Source organism: Hippopotamus amphibius, chromosome 8 (genome assembly GCF_030028045.1).
Source record: "Hippopotamus amphibius kiboko isolate mHipAmp2 chromosome 8, mHipAmp2.hap2, whole genome shotgun sequence".
In the NCBI taxonomy this organism is placed as follows: domain Eukaryota; kingdom Metazoa; phylum Chordata; class Mammalia; order Artiodactyla; family Hippopotamidae; genus Hippopotamus; species Hippopotamus amphibius.
This window is the reverse complement of record NC_080193.1, coordinates 80,015,164-80,030,343: the sequence shown is the minus strand read 5'-3', so window position 1 is coordinate 80,030,343 and position 15,180 is coordinate 80,015,164. Positions and strand designations below refer to the sequence as shown.

The window sequence follows — 15,180 nt, the reverse complement described above, 5'->3', positions numbered from 1 at the left end:
AGAGTGAAGTGAGTGAGAAAGAGAAAAACAAATATCGTATATTAACACATATATGTGGACTATAGAAAAATGGTACAAATCCACTGGTTTGCAAGGCAGCAATAGAGACACAGGTGTAGAGAACAAACATATGGACACCAAGTGGGGAAAGCAGGGTGGGTTGGCGTGGGATGAACTGGGAGATTGGGATTGCCATATATACATTACTAATAAGAAAAAAATATCAAATTGTACACTTATATATGCAGTTTATTGTATGTCCATTGTATCTCAATAAAAGTTCTTAAAAAATAGTAGGACTACAAATAAGAAGACAAGGAAATATCTGCACAGCTGATTTGAAAGGCTGCATGAATTTTTCCTGTAACTATCAACACACTAAGAAAACATCAGTCTGTTAGTATCACATTATATATTCACACATAAATATCATTTATGATAAGCTACTCAAGTTTTTCTGATTTTGTTTTCAAACAAGCAATGTAAATTTTCATGCACCACAGGAGTTTGCATCTTTATATTATCTTAAATGTCTTGTGGGACTTCATTTTAGGCAGTTTCTATAATGTTCACCATTGATTAGGTTTGAAAAGTGCTTTCATAAACTAAAAAATCAAGTGGACTTTACCTAAGCAAATTAATTCTCCCTTCGGTTTCCAGGCACATGAACAGGGGTCAAGTCCAATTCTTTGCCTTCCCACTTTCAAATAACTTCTCTTTAGGTCAAAGAAATCTGTGCCCATATGAAGAGTGAGAAAGGGTTGTGATGGATAGATGGAAAAGGGCATCTTTACAGACAAATGTACTGAAGAAAAAAAAGTCAATAAAATTGAGTTGTCATAAGAATAGCTCGAAGCCTGTGACGTTGGTTGATGAATTCCCTTTGCAGTTACTAAGGTAAACCAAATATACACCCCTAGTTCTTTGCCTTTCATGAAATTCAGACAGAATGTGCTTTCACAGACTAAAACATCAGGACAACAGCAATCTGCTGAACACCACGCTGAAGGTCAGTGTAAAAAATATAAAGGCATGAAAATTATGCTGCTTTTACTAATTAAGCAAAATACCATTTTCTTCCAATGCTGCACTGTCAAGAACAGTGAATAAGCATTGAAAAAGAGGCTCCAAAATTGGAAGGAAATTTTGAGGTCACATAGACCAAGTCACTTTGGAATTTGTTGTGATAAGTAAAGTACAGCCCTTAATTTTAATATCAGTTTTTTCTAGTCTGAACCAACCTCATATTATTTATTAATGTCATTAGATAAAAACTGCAGTGACCAGAGAATTTTCTTTGAAAAAGAGATACTTATCCATGAATTTCTGGTTGAAAATACACAAAATTCTGGTGATTTCAAGGATACATGACTAAATTCTCTTTTAGGTTGATAATATAATTTTGTTGGAATAAATGAGTAGCATAAATAGACAATTGGGTTTGCTGTGAATTAGTACTAGAGAGAATGACTCAGTTTTAGCTATTTGACATTTATTATCCTTTGCCAGAGCTCATTTAATGTCTCAGTAGCTTCCAGCCAACAAGTATATTGTGAATCAATTTATGGAGTATCAAGGGGAACATTTTACAGTCTATTTTGTGGGCTCCTAATGAAATTGTACTCCTTAAAGTTGAAAAATCAGTGCCATTTAACAAGTTTTTAATGCCTAGCTTCTCTGGACATTGAGTGACATCTGTTAAATGTTTTCAGAATAAAATCAACAAAAGCATCTCCTGAAGTTGGATTCCATTGATTATAAGAATCTTCTACAAATCTTGGCTCTCTCCTCAAACATTCAATTGTCAATTTTATACAAAAATGAGGTACTCTTTCTTAGGGATATTAGATTTCCTTAACTTTCATGAAGAATGTCAGCTCTACCCTCAACAACGCTGAATGCTAAAAGATATAAAGTGACCTTTAACTGGAGACATGAAACAGCTGACTCTAAAACCCTGTCTGGCTGACAAACTCAAACACCTTCAAGGGCCAGGCAGGTAACAAAGAAATGATAGTGAGTTCCAGGTCTGGGATGACAGCATGAAGAGCTCTGTGGACTAACTCCCCAGTGAAGGAAGCAACTATAAAAACAAACGTTTCAGGCTTCCCTGGTGGCACAGTGGTTAAGAATCTGCCTGCCAATGCAGGGGACATGGGTTTGATCCTTCGTCTGGGAAAATCCCACATGCCACGGAGCAACTAAGCTTGTGCACCACAACTACTGAGCCTGCACTCTAGATCCTGAGAGCCACAACTATTGAGCCTGCGTGCCACAACTACTGAAGCCCATGAACCTAGAGCCCGTGCTCCGCAGCAAGAGAAGCCACCGCAATGAGAAGCCCGCGCACCACAATGAACAGTAGCCCCCACTCCCCGCAACTAGAGATGGCCTGAGCACAGCAACAAAGACCCAATGCAGCCAATAAATAAACAAATAAAATATAAAAACAAACGTTTCAATTCTCTAGAAATTGTCCTAAGAACATACAGAAAATAAAGAAATATTTTCAAGAAAATCAACTAAAACTCAGACCAGAGAGAGAGTCTGTGGCATTTTAATGACACCTGTCTCCTGCCTCCCTTTCCCCAGTTCAACTTGACAGAGGGTCCATTTGGGTCTCCTCTCCCGTCAGGTCCCAAACAAGGGTCACTGTATCTCACTGAGAAACAGTAACTGCCAGCATTTCTCATCCCCTCCAACTCCAAATTGAAGAGGCTAAATTCCTGGTGAGTGAAACCAAGACGTTGGGGGTTTCTTTCCTCAGATGTAGCAGGCTGGGAATACTAGGGCCATGAACACCCTCACTTAGCTTCTTGTAGAGTAGGAGTTCTAACTGGGGGAGGAAAGCCAAGAACACCAGAGGCTACTGTCCCACTGGTGTCCTGAGTAGCCACTTAAGGAGTCTGCCCAGGAGGAGAGGTTTTTTAAAGAAGAGAGATTGGAAGCTCTCCCCAAAGGAACTGAAATTATTCGAGACAATGTCTGGGGAAGTTCAAGCCTAAGGGCATCCTCAAAAATAATAGCTTCTCTTAATTAAAAGCAACAAGCTAAACCATAGGTCAGCTAGTTTACTACAAAGAATAAGAAAAAGAGGTAGCTAAGAAGAACCCTCATGGGGTCAGAACAAAATTCAAAACTGACCTCAAAAACTACACCTGTCCAAATTTAATTGCATCAGACTGCTGAGAGATTTATAGTCCAGAGCATTTTTAAAAGCAATAGAGTAATTGACTGGTAAATAGAGGAGTCTAACAGGCATGAATGTAATACCAAATGAAACAGGCACCTTTAAAGAAAGATCAGAGAGAGACACAGTCAAAGAAAGACTGCTAGGACCAGTGTCGTCCTAGGTAACTGGGCACAGGCCCAAGGCTGTGCATCCCCGAGGAGTGACACCAAAGACCTCACACTATGAGAAGGAAATAAACTTCGCTAAATCAATCCAGGCAAATCAAAAAACAAATGGAAGAAAACAACAACAAAATAAGCCCAGGAGAGTAGGGGTGGAATCAGTATCCGGAGTGGCTATGACATATTATTTAAAATGTCTAGTTTTTTGAGCTTTATAAGATGCAGAAAATTTTTGCCCACATTTTTATACACCTCAGAGATTCTGGTAGAGTCGTTTGCACATCATAAGACCCAATAAATGCTGGCTTGAGGAGTAAGTTTAGGCATTGCCACTTGAGGTGACCAATGGCTACGTTGCTTTGGTTGATGGTACAGACATATTAAACTTTAATGACATTTATACCCATGAATGATATAACTAGTTATATCTTAGATATAATCTGACAATATTTTATATACAAGATGTGACAATGTTAAACTTACTAAAAACAGAAAGCTAAATATCTTGGAACTTTTTAATAATTTAGGGTCTTCAGCATGGATTAGTAATAAAAATCTTTTATACCTCAAATAAAATAATCCTACAATAAAGAAATTGTACATTTTATTACATTTTAATAAAATTGTTATTTTGTCTATGGGAGTATCTACCAGAATATTGAAAAAGTGCTGGACCCACTGTGCTAGGAGCTGGTGGATTTGGGCTTTAGACCTGGCCTTGCTACTAATTTAATCTGTGGCTTTGAGCAATCCTTTGCCTCATTGCTATTTTGTTTTCTCACCTGAAAAGTGAGTGGAAAGGGCAATATATCTTCTCAGGTTTATTCCAGCCCTTGGGTTCTGCAATTTCACAAATAGAGGCTTAGTCACTTCGTTTGGCAGAACAGGAGAACTCTAGTACATTCTGTTCGTTTAGCAGGGGTTGTAAATACACTCACCAAGAGCTATTTTATTTTGGGGATACTGTTAGGCTCTGGCAAATGCATGTTGTGATTGTGTTTCCAATGTCAAGGAGTACCAGTGTCAAAGTGCTTCTTCATTGGCCTGTCACTTTAAAAACTAGGCATAGCACTTTAAAAACTGGGATAACAGTGGTGAATCATATTCATATTCCCTTGGAATTCAAATTCAATTTAATTAAAAACTAGACTCATGGTCTTGAATTAGATACTGAACTGACTCAGCAGCCCCTGGCGGAATTAAGTGACGCTGTGGGTAGTAGCAGGGGGACTGGTAATGTAACTATTTGTACCATTGGAATCTTAAAGTAAGTCTAGGAATCTGATGTTACAAAGGAATTCAGGAGAAAAAGATAGAAAGAAATCAGTGGCCTTTCAAGGTTGCTAAGGTCTTCTTTGTTTTTTTTGTTTTCTGTATTTGCTTTAGATTTTTGCATATTAAATATTTAGAAGAAATATCTGGGGTATTAAACAATAAAATAGTGACAATGGGTCTGAAAAGGCACAGCCGGAACTGAAAAACAAAAACAGCTTTTGATAACCAATTAGAGATGAAGCATAAGAGAAAAAATAAGATGAATGCGATTCTAAGGATTATAGCTTGGGAAAATGTGTAGATTATAAAACCATCCATAGAAATTTTGGGAGAAAGAACATATTTTTGGATATTTACCCAAGTTATGTTGACCACGGGTTATTTCTGAGATTTCCAGGTGGGTGTACCTAACAGGCACTTAGAAATAAGTCTGCAGTCCTGAGATGGTGGTCATCGGTATGTGGATGTGGCTGAAGCCATGAGGTGTGGGTGAATTACCCAGTGGGAGCTGTGAGCAAGAAAGGAGAGGCTTTTGCACAGACTTTTGGGAAAAGCCACATTTAAGTGCAAGGTTGGGGAGAGCAGAAGTCCAGGAATAAGACAAAGAAGAAATAATCCCAGAGGTAAGGAAATAATTAGAAGGCAGAATGATGTTCTTGAAGCCATGGAAAAAATAACTAGTCTTCAGAATCTGGGTGGGGGTATATGTTTTGTTAGTTCTGCTCAAAGCTAAGTAACATAAGCAGTGATAATATGTCGGTGGATTTGCTGTCACAAATAAGAGCAATTTCAGCAGAAAGGCAAGATAGGCAGATAGTAGAGACAATACAGTTTTTATTAGTTTTTAAGTTTGGTGGTCAAGAGAAGGAGGAACATAGGGTGAGTGGTTTCACAGGGAGACGGGGTCAAAGAAAGTGTTTCGCTTGTTTTAATATTTGCTTTTTAAAGAGGATTTGGAGTAACCTAAGTATTCATACGGAAGGAGGAGAAGTATATACGTAAATATATGTGTACACGTAAGATTGCCGTGGTGAAGAGTACTTTCATTAAGAATAAAGACATTTGTTCTCTTTTCAGACAAAGCAATTTTAAAGGAATACAATATTGAAGGAATTGACAAACTAGCTGTCAGTTCCAAGTAAAGTCAGTAATGCAGGAAATTATAGAAATTTTCCCAGGAATTAATCTGAAAGAAATAATGCAATATTTTCCCCCAAATTATCCTGAATAAGTAATGATTAAAAGTTGAATTGACTGTTTTGTATAAACACAGATTGACCGACAGGTCTGTAAGAATTTTTGAAGCAGCTGGCTGGTTCCAGGGCAGCCTGGGGTACAGAAACAGGATGGGCAAAGGGACATAGGTGTTTGAAGAATGGCAAGTATTCTAATGAATTCAGAGGAAGGCTGGTGAGGGGAAATGAGGGCGGGGAAGTTTAGCAAGGGCAGATGGTAGAAGATCTTGAATTGTATGTTTGGGTACAAATATACTTATTGGATTGATTTTTATCTTTTGGATCATTCTTTCTTTGTTGGGTCTTTGTGAAGTGAACTGTTTACTTACCAAAACAATGTTTTCAACAGAAATATATATACACACATATATAATGTGTATATAGTATATATATGTAATGTGTATTTATATATAATATGTATTTCAATGGAATACACATTATATATTTATATCCACATATAAATAAAATGAATAAATTGGCATAATTCATGTTCACTGTCCTTTATATTCCAGGTTAGGTAAGACTGTGTTTTCTAAATCATCCTCTGAGAATAAGGCCACAGAGGGTGGTACTGTCCTTCTTGTGAAGTGTGGTAAAATTTGGACGAGCTAATTCAGGTTATGAGAAAGGAAGTTCTAGTAATATACTTGGTCTTGGACTCATACAGTTTTTGAGCTGGAAAGTACTTGAGGGATTGTTTAGTGACAGAGATTCTAAATTCCAATGCAAATAGAAGTTGGCAGGTGACAAGAATGAGGTCAGGTGGGCACAAGATGAAATGACAGATGTCAGAAATGAGTCCCACTGGCTGATTCCATCTGATACATGTGTTCTGTGTTGAAAGAAAATTTTACTGCTGACCAACATTTAGAAATCGGATTTCATCTATAAAACTAGATTTCTGACTTATTTTGAAAAATTAGAAGATCTTCAACCCAAGATCCATATTAGCATTTAGAATCAAGGTGAGTTGACATGCCTGTTCTTTTTAGCTTGTGGGGGAAAGTATGGAAGAAAATAACCAGAATGTCAAGAGTAGATCCATTAACTAGTAGAGTTAGTGTGTTTTCCTTTCTTACTGCTTTCAAATGTTCTGTTATGAAATTATATTATATTGATAAAAGAAAGAAAAAAAGTTATAAGTAAAACTAATACATCTTAGTCTAAAAACTGATTTCTTGGGATGTCCAAGTGGTATGGAATTCTGTTTGGTGGTAGAAGCAACAGCCATAAATTAATTGATCGTGACCTACAGGCAGGTGTCCTGAACTGCCTTTGACTGTCTCATGAACCTTTCACTTTCAGTCCTTCCTCGTAATGCACATGGCCTTTGACGAGAGTAACAGGAGGACTGGGATCTTTTGGGGGAAGCAGAGGCTGTTTTCCTTCCATGTCTGTGCAAGGGTAAGGTGGCAGCTCAGGTAGAAACGCATGAATAGGAGATACTTAAGGGAAGACTAGAGATTAACATTGGAGAAACTTTAGAGCAGCATTTGCAACTGGGTGTGACGCTGCCGCTTACCCACTTTCCCTGGCCAGGGGAAGTTGGTGATACCTGGAAACATTTTTGGTTGTTACAACTGGAGGGTGGGTGCTACTGGCATCTAGGGGATAGAGACCAGAGATACTGCTAAACAGCCTATGATGCACAGGAAAGTCCCTACAACAAAGTTATCCAGCCTAATATGGCAATGGTGCCAAAGGTTGAGAGACCTTCTCTAGAAGAATTCATCCCTGGGTATCTAGTAAAACTATGCAACTCACTGCTGACTTAAGCTGCCTGCATAATGATTGTACCAAACCAAACCTGAGCCATACCTTAGCAATTGGCAAACTTTCTTTCACTCATTTCAGCCAATTTAGATGCTTCTGGCAAGTACATTGAATGCCTGCAGATAATCCAATTAAATTCCACCAACATCTGCTGTGGACCAGCCAATGTGCCGGGTACTGTCTGCAATATACAATGAGAGCTGTCTCTGGCCTTACAAAGAGTGTAATATCCAAGGATGGAGGGGCAAGCATTCTGCTTGTAGCACTTTCTCATTTCCTAATAAAGGTCTAGGATGAGCTTGTCTCATTGTTATAAAAGAGAGAAATAATACTCCTGAGGTTTGGAACTGAAAACAGGCATCCTATGGTGGTCATTAGCCAGGCCCATTTTTTTTTAAATTTCTTCCCCTTATTTGTTTTTAAACTTCAGACTCTAAGTTGTGAAAAAAAAAATTAATGCTGTTACTTCTAACTAGTTTTCCTGGGATTTTGGAAAAACTGATTAAGAAGGACAAGTTAAACCAAACAAATAATTCTGCTAAAAAGACATCTAAATGATGTGGCCCATATCCTTGAAGTTTAAGGTATTTTAAAGAGAAATGCTGTTTATTGCTGTTGGTTTTTCTTCACTGATCGGCTTTCTCCTCAAAGGAAAATTGCTGTAATTGCAGGAATTGTATGAAATTGAAACTCAGAGCTATCCTGAGCTATTTTAACAATGCGTTCTTCCATCAAAAGGAATTTTAAAAAATTTGAGAAATGGTTTGAACACCCAGGTTTAAAAGTACACTCAGATCTATTCACCTGTCTGTATTTTTAGTGGCAAAAATATTATGATACATAAAATACTTCATTATGTCTTTGAAATTTAGGCTTAGGTGCTTAAAAAATAATCTCTTAATTTGGGGATGCCTTGGGAGGTGGAGATCCCTAAATGAGCTCTTATCAGAATACCCCAGCTCTCAGGTTCAAGTTCCCTTCCCTACCCACACATTCTCCCTGGTGTGACGGATCCTCTCTGCTTTATGAGGGTCACCCTAAAGACCCTCAAATCTCTTCTCTCTCTCCCTGACTTTCCAACAACTCCCATTTGCACATCCAACTACGAAGCTGACATTTTCACTTGAATGACTAAGAGACACCCAGCATCATCTCCCTCCTCCCACCCTCACCCAGCTCCCCCCTCCCTCAGTCTTCCCCATCACAGTAAATGAACTCCCATCCACCCAGGAGCTTATGCCAAAATCATAGGAGCTATTCTTGACTTTTCTTTCCTTCATCCAACCCATTAACATGTCCTGTTTAATACACAGTATGTACTGTTTCAAAGCATATTTTAAATAAATGATTATATTGTGAGCCTTTATTTCTATTATGAATTATTGGAAGTCTCATTCTACTTATTTAATGATTAGGTAGGTATACATCGTAATTCCTTGAGGCAGTAAACAAAGTCAATAATCTTAATTTTTATTATGTAGCATTTTACCTACTACTTAGGAGATAGAATTTGGGCTCCATTTTCAATCAAAATAAACTTATAAAAACATTCTCTTTAATAGTTTCAGGGTCTAAGACATTGATTGATAAATGTATGGACTAGATAAGACCTATCCCCAAATTACCGCTATATACTTTGGCCAAGCACTTTAGGTTCAGCCCTCAAATTATTCATCAAACCTCCTCAGTTTTATTGATCACTTTTCTAGGTTTTGCTTTCTTATGTATGACCTTAGTGGCTGTAGAGTCAACCAGTTGCTTCGGTGGGAGACTTTTCTCTACCATCCCTCTGTGTCATGCTTCCCAATAAAGTGTCCTTTCTAATTTATTGGTTTCTAGAAGCTTGGGAAGGTTCAGTGGAACTTTCATTTGACTGCGAGTCAAAAGTTTTCTCTGGGACTCTTGGAGTTTTAAGATGCCTCTGGAGCTACTGCCCAGGGTGAGGTGAGGTCACATAGAACAGCTCTACTGCCCTGGTGCTGCCTTGTTTTGTTTGGGTTTTTTTTGTTTTTTCTTTAGATCTTTATTGGAAATGATTGCTTTACAATGTTGTGTTAGTTTCTGCTGTACAACAAAGTGAATCAGCTATATTTACACATATATCCCCATATCCCCTCCCTTTTGAGCCTCCCTCCCACCCACCCTGTCCCACCCTCCCTGTCCCACCCCTCTAGGTCATCACCAATCATGAGTTAATCTCCCTGCGCTATGCAGCAGCTTCCCACTAGCCATCCATTTTACACTTGGTAGTGTATATATGTCAATGCTACTCTCTCACTTTCTTCCAGCTTCCCCTTCCCACACTGCATCCTCAAGTCTGTCTTATCTAGCGCTTTCGTTTTGCTCAGTCTGGCTGACATGCTGTCATCATTTGATTTTTCACTTTTATGCAGGCAGCATTTAGCTTCTCCTTGAAAATTGCTGAATAAATATTTAAAGAATATCATTGTGTTGTGGGTACTGAATTAGTAGCCTAAACAAGGGTTTCTGCAACCCTGGGCTCAACCTGAATTTAAACTATTTACATTTCACACCAAAGTATGTAGGGATAAAAGGGCATCGTGTCATTTTCAAAAGTTTTGGGGAAAAAAAATCATACATGTATGTTTACACACAGATGTATCAACAAATACATGCACAAAGGAGAGAGGAAAGCAAATGCAGTAACATTTTAGCATTTAGGGAATCTGGGAATTATTTGCCCTCTTCATGCAATTTTTCTGTAAGTCTAAAGTTAAAGAATTAGAACATAAGTTCCAAAGTTGATTTTTTTAGGGAAAAAAACATTAAAAGTTGCTTAAAAACTTGGTAAATATCTGGATTATATAATGTAAATGTCTCTTCACAGTTCTATAATTATATATTTCCTTAATCATGTAAGTCTAGATTTTTCCATAGACCAACTTATCAAGTGGGGTGTTTGTCTCTTCCTTAACTTTTCTATTACGTTTCAGAATAGACTAGGTCCAGTCATATTTGGAGAAATAAAAAGCAGTCATTCAAGATATCATTTTGTCGTTGCCACTGGGTTGCATTAGCATCAGAGACCCACTGAACAACCATCAAATATCTTTGTAGTTTTACAATATCGTGTGTGGAATGTTCAAGGCTGCTTAAGAACCTGATTCATTTATTTACAAATTTAAGGCAAATGCAACACATTTTCAAATGCCATGATTCATTGATTAAAATGCATGCTAGAGGGTATAATGTATTTTCAGGGTGATAGCCAGAAGTCTTAAAATGATTGGTAAGAAAAGAGTCTGTAACTACATATAGCAACTATAATCCAATTAAAAAAAAAAGAAAACTATACGTTCAATTTCTTTCTAACTGAAAAAAAAAAAGAAATAATGTGAGTTGTCAAGGTAATTTTAATGAAGCATTAAACCAAAAGATAGTTCCTGAAAAAATTAAAAATTAAATTCTAGTAAAGAGCAATAGGGGGTTAAAAAGTAATTAAATTAAATTTTAACTTAAAAAAGTCAAGCATCCTGAAAAGTCCAAATCCTACCATGCATGTTAAGGACCTCTACTAAGATAATGCCTCAGCTGTTGGGTTTGGACATTGGCTTCCAATTTCATTTACCTTTTAAATAATTAGATTAAAAAAACACCATGAAGGTTGGTATATGATTTTTTTCTCAGAATGGCAAATCAGAAATAAAATAAAATTATATAGTTTGGCAAACTCTATTTAAAAAATCAAAACCACAGCTTTCATATTTGATCTCTTTTGAAAAAAATTTAAGGGTGACTTTCAGGGGCTTCTGAATCAGACTTCCTTCATGTTTGGCTTGCCTATCATATTTCTTTTTTAAATTTTATTATTATTTTAAAAATTTTTATTGGCATATAGTTGATGTAAAATTTGTTAGTTTCTGCTGTACAGCAAAGTAAATCAGTTATACATATACATATATCCACTCTTTTGTAGACTCTTTTCCCATATAGGTCATTACAGAGTGCCTACCATATTTCTGGTAGCTTCAAACTGCTCTTCACTATGACACCACATTTTAGCTCTGAAATGAAAGCACTTCTTCATTGAGAAAATGACCAAAACTTATTTTTGAAGCTTGTTTGATGCTTGAGAACAAACAGCTGTGCTGACCCATGCTCATAACACTCTGAAGGGTTTCCATGCCTGAGACTGTTCCTCAGTAAAAATTTTAAATGAACATCTTGAATTCAGAAAACATTGGTCCTTGGAGGCACATACTTCTAAGAAACTGCAAATCTAGATACTTGGAGTTCTGTGTGATGGATACCAAGCCAATCAAAACTGGATATGAAAAAGTTGGCTACTAAGTTTGATTAGGAAGAAATGAGTTGAAGCAACAGTGAACATAGGGTAGGGTCCCCCAGAGTTATGAACAGAGTACAAAGCAATAAAATATGGGAGAACTTTGCTACATGTTCCTCAGAATTTGTTGTGACTATTTCTTAACAGAGTTAGATTCAGGATGATTTCATTAGACTAATTTTTTAAACTAAACTTTAATGAAAATATCTTAAAATACAGTTCCATTTTTTAAAATTTAAATTACAACTTCATTTTTATCCTTTTGTGGAGAATTTGTTTTGGAAAGGAATTAGTGCTTTTTCCCTGACCATTTTGGTGACTCCTTCCTTGTGTGTGGCTGTTTTGATCAAGAGATTTTTGTCCTGTCAATCATCGCTGTAAATCAACTCTATTTTCCTCTAAATAATAGCTTCCCCTCAGCAATGTCCAGCTTTGGACTCTTTCTTCTCCTCACCCAAGAAATCTATGCCAAGTAAGAAAGAGAGAAAGGACTTGTAAATTAAGTAAAAATGACTACAAGATACTTTTTGAGAGATTAGGATTCATTTTTCATAAGGATTCTAGAATTTTTTTAAAGTTTAGAGTCATGGACAATTTTTAACATTTGTGTCAGTTTCATTTATTACAAACTCTTTCAGGAAAACTAAGCTTCCAATATGCCTTTTATTTATGTTTAGATTTTTCCCCTTTGGGGAAGAATAGGAAGAACCATGAAGGCAGTATGAATCAGCTAGCTCAGACTCACTGACGTCATCTGAAATTGCAATGGACAAAGAAATTAAGAAAGAAAGCCATACAGTTTTTTAAGTCCAAATTTGAGTTTATTGGGATTGGTGGGGGTTGTGAGCAGAGTTTTCTTACCCTTAGGGAGATCCAATGGTAATCTTAAATTTGGCTATATATTTACATTTCTAATTGTAGATCTGCAATATAGATTCCAAAAATATAAAGTTTAGAAAAGACCACTTTGCCCTTTACTGCACACTTTTTAGTATCCCAACTTTGGTACCTTCTCCAAATGGCAGACTCCTTAATACAGGAGCTGCTTGGATGACAACTCTGACTAAAGTGTAGATGCTGATAGCTTTTACTCTGTTTCTCTTCCTTTTACAGTTCACAGCTGTGTAATTAGAGATCCATATCAGCAAATGCCTGAATTTTCTAGCTATTCTCAGAATTGAATTTGCAAAGAAAGTATCCCTGTTAAATTACTTGCCACCTAATCCTTTTTTGTTTTCGCCAAAGATTTTTAGCCATCAACTGGTTTTCTGGACAAGGGATTAAAAAGTCCCCAAAATAGCAGAATCAAAATCATTTTGCCTAAACAAAGAGATTGAATTAAGTCTGCTGAATGGACTCTGCTTTCCTTGTGCTATGAGACTGCAGTGTGAAATGTTTTACATCCTCTGTCTGCCAGTTCTGGTTCTGCTCATTATATATAAAAAGCTTCTCCATCCCATTTTCAACTTCCTTTTTTTTTTTTTTTAACAGAAATGCTGGCATGCAACTTACCTCCAAGAATAGCTCAGAGCTGATGCTCTCAACTTAGTCATGAGAATTACATTTCTCTCTTTAGAAATATTCTCCCCTAATCATGACCCAATAAGAGCTAGGTGATTTCAGTTAAAATGAAACATATAGCTTTGCAGAATATATAGGAAACAGATTACTTCATATAGGAAGGAGAGATCATGTTGTTGATTTCTCATTTCAACAATATGCCCTTACATTCTAAGCCATAAGAAACATTTATCTATAAGAACATTGCTTCCCTTGAAAAGGAGGGTTTTATACATAAAGCTCAGATCCAGTATACAAAATTAAGATGCATGCCTGTACTTTTCCTATATTGAAAATGTTTTCAAATAATGACTACAACTTCTAAGAATGGTAGAACATTTTTACACAGTTTTCATGTTGGAAAATATCTACTACTAGGAGTTATAAAATATATTGAAAAGAATCCAAGAGCACTCTTGAATAGGCTTTTATTTCTCATCATACAATTCTATTTCTGAATCTTCTACACAGTCAGTTTTGAAAATAAAAACATTGTTTTTCCTTTTAAGAGAACTGATAAGATTAATTTACCTGTTGAAATGAGCGAAATAGAAGAATCATGAGCTTCTGTTATTTTAACACCCCGTATAAACCAGTTATGTATTTTTAAAAGGATACTTTCCTAACCTTATATTTAATGATCATGTCTGTCGTATGAGTACATATGCCTGACTCCCCACTTTCCCCACCTGTATCCCCAAAGTTGTGTTTACTCACAGAAGCGCAGTTTTCAGACTCGTCTTCCACAAAACCGATTTGGCAGGGCGCCCTCTGATTCTGCATCCAGTAGTCTGTAGACTCGAGCAGGCTATTGCTGCGGAGAACCTGAGGGAACCAAGACAACCTTCTCAGTGCTATTGGCAAGATTTCCTGTTTAAACAAGTTGCTCTTTACTGAACAATTTACAAGTGTTTTGTTTGCCTCAGAGCATCTGGATTTTAGAAAAATCTTCCAGGATAACAGCACCTCTAGAATGTGTAAAATATTCAACCAGGAATCCACTTTAGATGAATACATTGAAGTGAATACTGTTATTTCTTCTCTCATCTAATTCAGCATTTGGAAACTTCAGGGTACCTGCGACTTTTACATAATTTGCAGTTGAATGATTGTTTTGGGTATGGTTCAATTGGCAATGGGGAATCAAACTGCATTTAAATGTTGGAGTTCTTTCACATTCTACAATATGAATATTTTTGATTAAAATGCAATGTTTCTTCATTTGGTGCAATATTGTTACTGAAATTATGATTCTTTAGTTCTTCAGGTTTGCTAACATATCTGTGAAACAAGGCACAGTTCTTCTAGAACACTTACAATACTATATTAAGTTTAAAAGTTATTAGGAATACATAAGTACATTACAACAACCATTTTCCTTGTAGAAGCAGTATGGTAAAGCAAAGTGAATTTCAATACATAAATTAACAACAGCAAATATTATTTACAAATGCCTTGTTTCTGGGCTTTGGTTTTAAAGCGATAAAGAAAAATCACATTTCTGAGTCAAAACGTTTTGAAGATGCAGTCTCATAAACAACCAAATGATTCAACTTCTGATGTGTCAACACTATTCAAATATTGTATAAGATTTTTCTCATCTTCTATAAGATTTCCAATGCTTTGCTGGTACCCCCTACTTTATTAGGGTACGTCTGCTACTATTTGACAACTACC

At 36.6% G+C, this 15,180-nt stretch overlaps 1 protein-coding gene across 1 annotated transcript in view; it reads right to left on the bottom strand.

Annotated features, from left to right (window-relative positions):
* Nucleotides 1–15,180, bottom strand: part of SPHKAP (SPHK1 interactor, AKAP domain containing) — a 112,966-nt gene that overhangs the window by 76,862 nt on the left and 20,924 nt on the right. The window contains exon 2 of the mRNA XM_057746492.1: nt 14,221–14,328. Within this exon, the coding sequence (XP_057602475.1) occupies nt 14,221–14,328 (108 nt within the window). The remainder of the gene's footprint in view (nt 1–14,220; nt 14,329–15,180) is intronic.